Source organism: Folsomia candida, unplaced genomic scaffold (assembly GCF_002217175.1).
Source record: "Folsomia candida strain VU population unplaced genomic scaffold, ASM221717v1 Fcan01_Sc002, whole genome shotgun sequence".
NCBI lineage: Eukaryota > Metazoa > Arthropoda > Collembola > Entomobryomorpha > Isotomidae > Folsomia > Folsomia candida.
Genome location: NW_019091194.1, coordinates 4,059,701 through 4,070,768, shown reverse-complemented (window position 1 = coordinate 4,070,768; position 11,068 = coordinate 4,059,701). Strand labels below are relative to the sequence as shown.

The following is an 11,068-nucleotide window of genomic DNA, read 5'->3' as shown; positions in this document are numbered from 1 at the left end:
CACATATCCCTACTGCATTAGGAGGTGGGGTAAAGTGGGCAAAAAGAAAATATTATAACAATACAAAACCACCCGTGCAGATTTCCATTCCCGGTCACGCCATCAAATTCGCATTGTATTTTCTTGTAGTATTTTACAAAATCATTTGTCACTCTACAGAATGGGTGGCTTGGAAGGTTATGAATGTTGTGTTGGAAGAAATGAGTGAGTGGATTGGATTTGAAGGTTGGATGACAATAATTTATTACTTTCTCCCAACCTGGATTTGGCTGGACTGGACTTGGCGTATTAATAACTCTCCAAATTGTGTGTATAATAGCCCAGGAAGGAGGAGGCATTTCATGCGCATATACATACCGCAAATGTGTGTATTATGTGCCAATTTCATTCCGCTACATAAATCTGCCCGGTTTATTTCTGGACTGGAGCAATAAAATAATTTAGCAAACAGAAAGGAGAAAGTACGTAATACTCATTTATTAATACATACACGAGGATGATTCTTTTTCTATCAAGAGGAGTAGAAAACAATAGAGAGAAAAGAATATTATACGGCTTAAGTACAACTTTTAACAGTAAATATTTGAGAGGAACACTATGTATGTAGTACAGGAATTTTTTTAAGATTTGTATTTAAGAGATGTTAATGTTGATTGACTTTCGGTTGTTGTTGTAGGACCAGATTTTTTACGTAATTGTGTGACATTTTTTTGACATTTTTGATATCTTACACATATATTTTGGTTTTAGATACATGTACATTTTAGTTTACTGTTTGTATTTAGGAGGTGGTGGTTTACATTTAGCTACGTATTTAGAAGATGTCTACAGACTAGTAGGTAGGGTACGGATTTACTATTACAGACAGTGAGTGGCTTGGTTGGAATAGTGATGATGAATCTTAACTTGTGCTAAATTTCTACGTACAACGTGATAAGGTCGAAGGTAAAGGGTATGGAGTAAAAGGTGCTCATCAATATCAAGACTTGAAGTACACGATAAGTCAAAAATTGTCTTTTGTAAAGTTATCATCTAGCTAAGTCATAAGATTCGGATTGATAAGGTACTTTTTACCGTCATCTAAATAAATTCATGGTTATTTTTAGTCGTCGATATCAAGTTATCGATCATTACGATTTATTTCTACTAATTCATGCAGTTTTTTTACCTGTATTGTTTATTTGACTTGACTTGTTGATTTGAGCACAAAACTTGTGTCCACACAAAAACTAGTACAAAAATGTCACCTTCAACTATGTAAAAACCTTCTTTTTTACGAAACAGGGTAAAAATCAGGATACATAAAAACATGAAAACTTACATACCTATATCAAAATTGTCATTATGGGTGAGATTTGACCTACCAATCGACATATCATGGATTGAACTTTGACATGGAACACAGTAAAACAATCACGATCGGTCGAAACACCTACAAGAAAAGTTTACATGAAGAAGACAACTTTAGTTTTAAAAATTTATAACATTTTTTTCAAAAATCTGAGAAGAAATGTATCCTTAAATTTTACGAATCTATGTAAATATGTATTTAACACCAGGTTATTGCATATCACCTCAACTTCCTCTCCTCAAGTTGTGAAGATTATTTATAGGCCTCACCCCAAAGGCTACGATTTAATACCGTCCTAATCCTACATTCACGAATAATTAGATCCTACCAATTGACATAATATTGTTTATTTTTTATTATCATATATTCCTATGTCTGTGTGGTTTGGTTTGGTTAAAAACATGCAGTTTTTAGTACGTCTTGTAAAGGAAACAGGTCATCGTCAGAGACCACGTGGTTTATTAGAGTTGGCCACGAAGAAAGAGGTTTTCGTTGAATTTAGGAGAGTATAAATTTCTTCAAGAAGCTATAAAAATTAAAGGGCGTCATATCTGAAGAAGAAAATTGGTAATTGTTTTAACTACCACAATTTATGTACGTACGGGTATGACAGGAAAAGGCCTCAGGACAAGGCTACATATTTATAACATCTACACCACCACGGCCACAATAATTGTCTCCTAAGTTTATGTATTTATGTACATTTTAGATATTTCAGAGGTAATAAGTTACATATGTATGTACACAGAATCATTGATTATTCATATAATCGATTAATAATTCTCTCCTCTAAATAACGACTAAACAATGAGGAAGAAGAACACACTTGTTCCTTGATGAATTGAATATCGATTAATTTCTTATTTTCTTTTTCTTCAGGTAATGAATTGTGCTACTTATTTCCCTTTTTTTAGTACGTATTTACTTTTAACACTAATTAATAGTTCAATTTTTATTTTCCTTACATTAAAAAATCTCTTGTATGGTTTGCTAATTCTCTCCTCTACAAGTTAATAGATTGGAAAGAGAAGTATTTTTTTTGGTATTGATAAATAACAAGTTGGTAGAAAAAATTTGGATAAAAATCATTTATAAGAAATAATGGAAGTTTTCGACTTGTACACACGTCTCCTGTGTTTTTTTTTAAAATATTTACAAGAAACAGGGATTTGCAATAATAAAAATCTGTCCGTCATCACTAAATGTTTATATTTAGATTGGATTATATTCCATTGTACAGCTAAGAATTTGTCCACAATTAACAACGTTTTTTCCTCTTCTTTGGCCTAATAAAAAGATCTCGGCTTAGGCTTCGTTGAAGGTCAATCTTCTCTCCGGAGTAAATAAATATTCACTAAAAGAATTCCCGTGAGAATCGTAAGTATAATTCCGGCCGCTATGAGGACTCGAACCCATGCTGCCTTCCGTCGAATGTCCTGCACCTAAGGGAGGAGAGAAAGCAGTAGAGATTTATTGGAGAAAGTTGACTCTTCTTGGTCTAAAGATGAGGATTATTATAAGTCTAAACGGAAGAGAAAGTGAGCTGGGTTTTGCAGTGGGGAAGAAAATATATGTACAACCCAGGCAGGCAGCAGAAGGACCACCACCACCACCGACCAGACGACTATGCAAAGGACTGCTGCTCCTTTTTCCAAATCAATAAACAAGACACGGATTCCACTTTCGCCACTTTCACTCAAAAAGTTTTCTCAATGAATGCATTTCGCTTTAAGGGGACCCAACCTGCTATGGACGACTAGTTTGCAGAGTAGTGTAGCCTAATTTGACTTGATATGCACGGTAAATAATGTGGTAACAAAATTTTCGCCCACTATGCAGCTCTACCAGCGAATTGGCAACGACTTTTTTGCCAATAATTGTCAAATAAATTCAAATGTTTGGTACCACATTGAAATCAATTTCTCACCATCGGGTAATAAATTCTTATACTATTTGGTAATATACCAACTTGACAGAAAGCTGTGCAGTGTTAACACGTGGTGAAAATTTTGTATTCAGGCCACATCACTTATTTATAGCGCGATACATATTACCCCAAAGCTATTTTCGAATTGGAAAGTGTAAACATTTTCTTACCACGTCCCACGACATGTACCTGAGATAAGAAATTATGTATAATTATTATAACTGTCAATTAAAAATAGTTATATTTGGAAACCGTACAGAGCAACGGCGAGTATCACAGCCTTTTGAGAGGGCCAAAGTGACCCGTCAATCGTGACATCTGCAACCTTGAAATTCGATAATAAAATGACCGTTCCAACCGTGGCGAGGTTTGAATTTAGGATCTAATCATGGAGAAAAAAATGCATAATATAGTTTAAATATTCCCAGAAATTTTTGAATAACTCACTCTAAAAACGAAGTCTGGCCTCCTCGAATTTCCCGATTTTTCCATTTCGACCCCCAAATTGAAATAGTTTGATGACCCTTCGGCCGAAAATATTTCATACACTTGAGCAGCAGACACTCTCGATGCGGGTTTCGGGCGTACCATGTATGCCACGGTTTCCAGTTCTGTATAAATAGAATTTTAACATTATAGTCATTAATTATGCATGCCTCGTAGCATAGATAGGAGCCAACCTGGGAATGATATTGTCCACTCTTTCGTCGCCTGCAGTGTGGGAATAAGGGAATTTGTAAAGGTGAAAATACACACATAATCAATAAAACAATGTCATTATCTCCACGTACCGAATCGTATTTCAACCCGAGGAGTTCTTCCATGGCCTTGTCGTCACTTTGTTTTTGGAGGAAGACTTCAGTTTCTGAATCGATGCGACCAAAACATAAACACTTTTCGTCTTGATCTTTCGCATAAATGTTTACGTTCCTGGGACCCCCGCAGCATTCTGAAAAAATCAGTAAAATAAATTATGGAGACCATTTACTTAGATTTTGAAGTCGATTAAATACCTGCCGGTGTAAATTGAAGCGTAAAATTGTTCACAAATTTAAATCCTTTAAAGCCTTTTGGACACACTATCGTTGGCGTTTTCACGGGTCTAGATTTTACAAATTATGGATTTAAAAAATAGGAAACCTTATCAATCAATGTGATTTTTGCCTACTTACTCTGGAGGAATTGCTTGCATCCTACAAAACAAAACAAAAATATTTTTTTTTAAACCGCATTTCACTCAATTTCCAAAAGTTGGACAAAGGTGACACAGACACAGAAAAAGTCATATTATTAAACTTACGAATACCTGTCGGTAATGCGAGGAATGGGTGCGGAAATGTGGTCTGGTTCAATTTGTAAGGAGATCTCGAGGTTTCTTCGGTTCCCTCCGGAGGACTCGTAATTATTAGCACTCGAATTGGGAGAGCTGCTGCTCTGGTTACACCCACCCGGCAGCACGGAACCACCACCACCACCACTGCTGCTCTTCTCATTATTGTTCTGCGAGGTCATACTATTTATCAGGGAGGAGAAGAGGAGTGGCTTATCTGCTCCAGACTCCGCGTCCGCTTCCCCCTGTTCCGCTGCGAGACGAGCTTTTCTCTTGGCCATCACTTTGTTGAAAAACTTTCTCCCGACGTCATTCTCAAATTGGGCTCGCTTTGCGGCTGCTTCTTCTGCGAGATGAGATTTTAATTATTCATAATTTTGAGTCAGATTCATTTTTCAAAAAAATTTCAAAACTGTTCATAATTAATTTTGGACAGGATTTAGTATAAAATTATCATCTACCTGCTTGTTTCGCCTTGATCACTGCACGTTCCTTCTCCAGTCGCAAAATCTCCAGATAAATCCTTTCTAAAATATGCGAATAAAGACCGCAAAAAAAAAGAAAGAAGGAAATTCAGCCTTAAAATTTAACCCAGTTCAATTCCCAAGCCTTATTTGTAATGCAGAGGAAAGAACCTCATTTCTGAAATGACACCACACACACGAAACGAAACACGACTGGCTCTCCTCACCGCATGCCAACTACTTGTCTCAAGTTCTAAAATCCTTTGAATGTCGTTTATTCTATCGACTCTTTAAATCTGTGCAGTCGTCGTAGCAGTAGGAGCAGTAGCAGCCTAATAAAAAAAGTCGGGTCAGTCAGTCCAGTCTTACGCTCCGTGCATGACTTTCTCTCCCCGATTTCACCCTAGTATAGTCGCACTTGACCAAAATTCAGGGTAAAAAAATAATGGAATTCTACAATTCAATTGGATTCGATCAAACTTTGATTTGATCTCTGGCTATACCACCAGGGTGAAAGTTTCCCTCTGTTTCTGTGTGTGTGTTATAGGCGAAAATTGAAATGCAGCACAAAAAAGTCGAGCCCAAAGTAGTAGTCAACCTTTCTCCAGATTAAAAGAAGGAGGAGAAGCAGCTAACCTGAGTCCTTCCTGGACAATCCTGAGGCTGGAGTGCGACTGGAACTCATACTCGAGATGGGAAAAGGTTCCCCATGCACATTCAAGATTGGGTGGAATGTTCGCAACTCTGCTGTTTTACAATGGAGCAGAATACCAGCACCACGATCATTACCCGAACCCGGGTAGTAGGAGAAAAAACTATGTGTAGTGGTGCTACCTGCTCGAGAAGTTTAGTTAGTACTAGGCGAACAAGTGATGCTGAATCTGCTGCATGCTGCCTCTCTATACTTTTGCTTGTGGGGCGAAGCAGTTTTACCGCATCTAACTCCCAACCACTACCGCATTGGCCCACATCCACAATGACACAATACCCGGGTATTTCTTCACAAAAAACTGGAATAACTAAGGAACACGGAGACGAGGCATAAATAAGGTGTCTGTATGTACAGTTAAAGAGAGAAGAAGTGTAAAAAGTTTTTTAAAATGATTCCTCCTCTTCTTCTTCTTTTCCTTTTCATGCCATGTATAATTTACGAGGAGAGGTGATTAGAAGACTTTTTCCCAATTATTCCTTCAACTCGGGATGAAAAGTAAAGTTGACAGATTGGAATTTTAATGAGTTTCCTCAGGGCACTTGTTTCACTGTGGTATCAAATTTTTTGGACGGAGGTGCGAGGATGGATGCTCCACCAGATGCATGCATAATATTTGGTGGGGTGGGTCGTCGTCGTCGTGGCTATATACATATTTATATGGGTCTCTCTTCACACAAAAGTTTCGACTTTCGGTCTCTTTCTTTTATATATTTTCTTTTCTCTTCTTCTACACAAAGGATTAGCTGGGCATACGTATCCATCCGGCTTATTTGTCTCTCGCACTGTGTGTGCATTTCATTGTGCGGAGTAGTGGATTGGATTGAGTGAAAGTTGCCCTAAAACTGGGGACCACCCCGACACAGCAAAAAACTTGAGAGTCTGTAAGGTGACGAATGGTAGGGACTTCTTTACTTTCTCCTTTGTTTGCTACTTGTTTGCTTGTGCAGGAGTGGAATTGGCTGCTGGAATGAGTCGAAAATTGGCAGGATGAAGATGCGCGCACCTGTACTAGTGGATTTTCACCTTCACTTCACTCACAGAGAGAGAGAAAGCAAGCAGAAAAAAAGTCTACAGAGCTAAGGAAAAGGAAATCCACTCTTGTAGTTACACCGCCTTAAGCCGACTTACAAGTGCAAACACTCCTAACACTGGAGAGATGAAACAAAAGTGACATGTGGCCGGGTGGATTGGATGGAATAATGCGATATCACAGACAGTTTTTTTAGCTACATTGTATCTAGAATACGGGTAGATTTCGTTCGTGTATTCAAGAAGTAGGTAATGAATGACATAACATGTTCCCAAAACGACATGACGGGCCAAAGTGGATGCTAACTAAGTAAGTAAGCAATGAATACATAAAATTGGGTATGATGCACCCAAACGGAGGGGAAGGATTTGGATAAAAAGTTGTAGCATCATTTTCATCCGATCCGATCCACATGAATCCTCCCAATTTCCCCAGAAGTAAGAGAAAGAGATAAGGTGGCACGAAACGTGACACATGGTTTAACAGTAATGAGAACTTTTTATGTCGTATTCTACACGAGGAGACAACACAAAACCCAAAACATAGAGAAGAGAAGAGAGCTAAATATCGGTGAAGATGCGAATCCACACATACTTATCTCCTCTTTGTGTGTGGGGAAGACAAAAGTGCTTTTAAAAATCCCGTCTTCCTGCTGTCGTATACATATTCTGCATATGCATGAGTTCAACTACTATTTATAGAGATCACCATTACACATATGTAGATCCACCATGGTTGGTACGCGCTATGGGGAAGAAGAAATTAGTAGTCAACTACTATCTCACTGGGTCAAGAACTTAGCAGAATGTTTCCTACATATCCACACAGCCGGCACGAAAAAGTAAGTACGGTACGAGAGAGAGCACACAAGATCGACGCCCAGACCGGGTTTGAAAATGAGTTTGCATGTCGTTAGTTGTTTTTACTTGGTCGGATTCAAGTGCAGCAGTTTCTAATCTCTGAGAATTTTTGGCCCATTACCTCACTTTCCATTCTACTCCAACTGTAATGCACAACTGCTCCGAGAACTGTTTCCTTATTCCATTCACTCGGATATTTATGACTTTTCTCGTCCTGTTTATTTATTTACTGGGGAGAAGGGATTAAGGATTGAATGCATGAGATCCGTCGAGAAATGATGACCCAATTTTTTTGGTGAAACAACAAATTCAAAATCTGTATGCATTTTGATGCATATTTGATAACTAGCAATTACAACAAATATTGGCGATTAAGCTGCACAAATTTGTCCGAATATAACACATTTTCTTTATTTTTCTCAGAAAAACCCGAGAAATTTCTCAAGGTTGGAAAAAGTTTCCAATTACCAATAAATTGGCTTGTGTATGTAATCCTAGCGCTAGAAAAATAAGATGAAGTGAATCTGCGCAGATAGAATTTCAAACATCTCTCTCTTCATCCTAATCGTTTTCTTTTTCGCAAACAAATGACACGGACAGGACGAGAAGAGACGGATTGATTGCCAACCAGCTGGGAGACGTCATCGTCATTTTCTAAGAGAATTTCGCTCCTCGCTCATCTGCATAACTGATCTCATCTCGAAACAGGAGAGGCGGAGGACATGACATGGTTCACACGGCTTGGGGAAGATGCGGATAAAATAATAATCATCACCATCACCACGAAAAGTAAGCCTTTACTGTTATTGGTTGCGGATTTTAGGATACTACATAATTGGATGGAGCCCGAACCGAAGGAGGTACGTATATATGAATGCGGGCATTATACCCGCTATTTACCCCGAGAAGAAGGATAAGAGGCTAGCAAGTAAGCAATCTCACCGGCAGACTTCCCATTTCAAGTTATAATGAGACGACTAAACGAATCACAGCATGGGTTTGATGAATGCACGCTGCGACCTGAATATAATGCTGCTACGTATCGTGTTGTTTTATTAGAGTGATGTTGTCCTGCCTGTGTGACCTCTCAGCCCAACAAGACATGCACCTGTCCATCCATCTTCGTGCTAATTGGTCATTAGTCCTTTCACCAGAATCTCATGGCACATTTATCTTGTCATTTTCATCAGGAAAGGGTTCACTCACGACTAAATACGTAAAAAAGACCTGAATATTTTTTGTGCCCGAGAAAGAAAGAAAAAAAATACGTATTTTGCACATGGTCCATTTCATCTCAAGAGCAAGATGGATGAGCCGAGATATTGGATCCGTCTGAAGAATCTCCGTCTTGACAAAGGATGAGAGACAGACAGGTGAATAATATTCGCATCCAATTTTTTTTTCTAGGTGAAAGATTAAGCCATCATTTGCACTCTGTCATTTATTATACATTCATTCTGATATTGATCCACTTTCATGAGCGAGCTAAACATATTGCGGGTTAGGTCTGAATAGGATCGGATTTCGTCGTTGGTTGGTTGGTTGATTTTCTATCTTTTCCCCATTTACTTATTTGTCTCTGTCTTTCTCTCTTCTCTTTTCTGCACAGGTCTGGATTTGAGTTGTATTGTGTTTAGTTTGAACTGACTTTGTGCCAGGAGAGAGCTCTTCCATTACCTCGTCCTGGATGGAAGTGGCTTTAAGTGAATAAGTCTGGCTGACAGAGTAAATAAATAAAAGTGGACGTATAACAACAGACATCCATCCGAGTGCGGCGTATGGCGGAATGCATGTTACCAACCAATGGATGAGATGATGGAAGAGAGAGGAAGGAGAAAGTGGAATGGAGATTGATCACGACTCAGGATCACAAGAACAACGCAAATACGCGAAATTTGCAGGAAGAAGGAATCGCCAGAAGCTTATTCTGAGCCAAATGATGAGCCAACCGTGAAAGGCATTGTGTATCCTGTCTCATTAGCATATTGATCATTACCATAATTTTGAATGTGGGGGATGCATCGGACTGAAAGCGTAATTATTTAGGGATAGTTTAGCAATAAATTTAATGTGGGAAATTTATCGGGGAAGAAGAAATTGTAAAGGAATCTTTGCGCAGATTTGAGGTTGATGGCGTATTCTTGCTTACACTGGAGGTCTTCCAGAGTATGATGAAGCAGATTTTGATGAAACTAGTGGGAATCGATCGCAAATTTATGTAATAAGAAATTTGCATAAGGCATTATCTGCCAATGGTCACGTTTTGAAGAGATATTGGCTTCCACAGAGGAGAAAGCGCGCTTTAAAGTTGACATATTTTACACTTTCCTGATTTGCTGCTCTTTTTCTCTTCCTCGCATGCAAATATCTCTACCAAACTTGAGCATTGGCAAATAATGCTATTTGCAAATTTCACTCTAATTAAATTTGTGATCGATTGACACTAGTTTGGTCAAAATCTGTGAACATACGTTAGGAGAACTCCATTGTTTGCGCAAGATGATGCAGACATCAGTATGCAAAAGTTCATGAGTTCGGTTATTAACTTGGTCCAACCAAATCCTTTGTATGTATGTATACAAATGTTATATCGCTATACTGGCCAGTGGACACGAAAACAGATACATAATCTTTCTGCTCCACTTCTTCGTCCACATTTTGGGCGTCCATTTAGAGTGAACAAGAGCATAATGCAATGTGTGTCCAGAACTTGGCCAGATTTGCATTTCTCGTTCGTCTGTTATTCAATCTGTTGGACGACAATTTCTCCCTTATTCAATTCATCTTTCACTGAACTCACGAGTTTCACTTCTATTGAATAGTATTTTTTATACTCCAACTTTCACCTTTGTACCAAAATGCTCGACATTTTTTAATTTTTTACATATCTCTAAACTTTCCCTGCTTTCACTCAGCATTCCACTCGAATTTTCCTTTTATGACAGGTTTAACCCCATTTATTGTCACACAATTGACGACTCAGAGTATTGATCAGTGCGACAAATAACAAATTTCCTTTGATGTATTTTCAATATTCGAGTTGCATATTCAGAAAAAGCAGTTGAACTGGAAAAACCTCTCCGAATCCACACCATGCTTGGCCTGTATTTTATTTTATATCCTAGCTTGGACTACTTAACTGTATATGTACAGTTCGCAATAAAATTTAATACCAACGCGAACAGATAATAATAATAGGCTCCCACTTTTACGTTTATGCTCTTGACACATAATACACAAGAAAAGAGAATGACTTTCTCCACACGGGCAAAAAACATATCGCCACTTTCTCCTGGACATAAATAGGCATTACAAAATACATACTTTCTCCTACTCCACTCTGCAGGAGGGAAGTACATACAACTCCGATGCCAACATTCTTTGTACTCATAAT

The 11,068-nt window shown here is 38.3% G+C and overlaps 1 protein-coding gene across 3 annotated transcripts; it reads right to left on the bottom strand.

Moving 5' to 3' along the window:
- Positions 1 to 462: 462 nt before the first annotated feature.
- LOC110844848 lies at positions 463 to 6,961 on the bottom strand. Of its 3 annotated transcripts, none has more exons than XM_022091150.2 (11): positions 5,709 to 6,961; positions 5,070 to 5,135; positions 4,579 to 4,954; positions 4,451 to 4,471; positions 4,292 to 4,380; positions 4,070 to 4,227; positions 3,959 to 3,989; positions 3,726 to 3,889; positions 3,536 to 3,660; positions 3,449 to 3,467; positions 463 to 2,793 (listed from the first exon to the last, which is right to left on the bottom strand). In XM_022091150.2, exons 1-11 carry the CDS (start codon positions 5,755 to 5,757, stop codon positions 2,674 to 2,676), a joined length of 1,218 nt encoding a protein of 405 aa, XP_021946842.1. In that variant the 5' UTR covers positions 5,758 to 6,961; the 3' UTR covers positions 463 to 2,673. The 3 variants fall into 3 exon arrangements, with proteins under 3 accessions (XP_021946842.1, XP_021946843.1, XP_035703882.1); XM_022091151.2 differs by having other exon boundaries at positions 4,585 to 4,954; positions 5,709 to 6,957; XM_035847989.1 differs by lacking the exon at positions 5,709 to 6,961 and adding an exon at positions 5,244 to 5,682.
- Between the last annotated feature and the right edge of the window lie 4,107 nt (positions 6,962 to 11,068).

What these genes read in the sequence shown, in the direction of transcription:
- LOC110844848 (XM_022091150.2), bottom strand. Translation starts at nt 5,757, where the DNA reads ATGAGTTCCAGTCGCACTCCAGCCTCAGGATTGTCCAGGAAGGACTCA. An exon ending in ATGCAAGCAATTCCTCCAGA is followed by an intron (nt 4,381 to 4,450) that starts GTAAGTAGGCAA and finishes TGTAAAATCTAG; the next exon opens with ACCCGTGAAAACGCCAACGA. An exon ending in GTGGACAATATCATTCCCAG is followed by an intron (nt 3,890 to 3,958) that starts GTTGGCTCCTAT and finishes CTATTTATACAG; the next exon opens with AACTGGAAACCGTGGCATAC.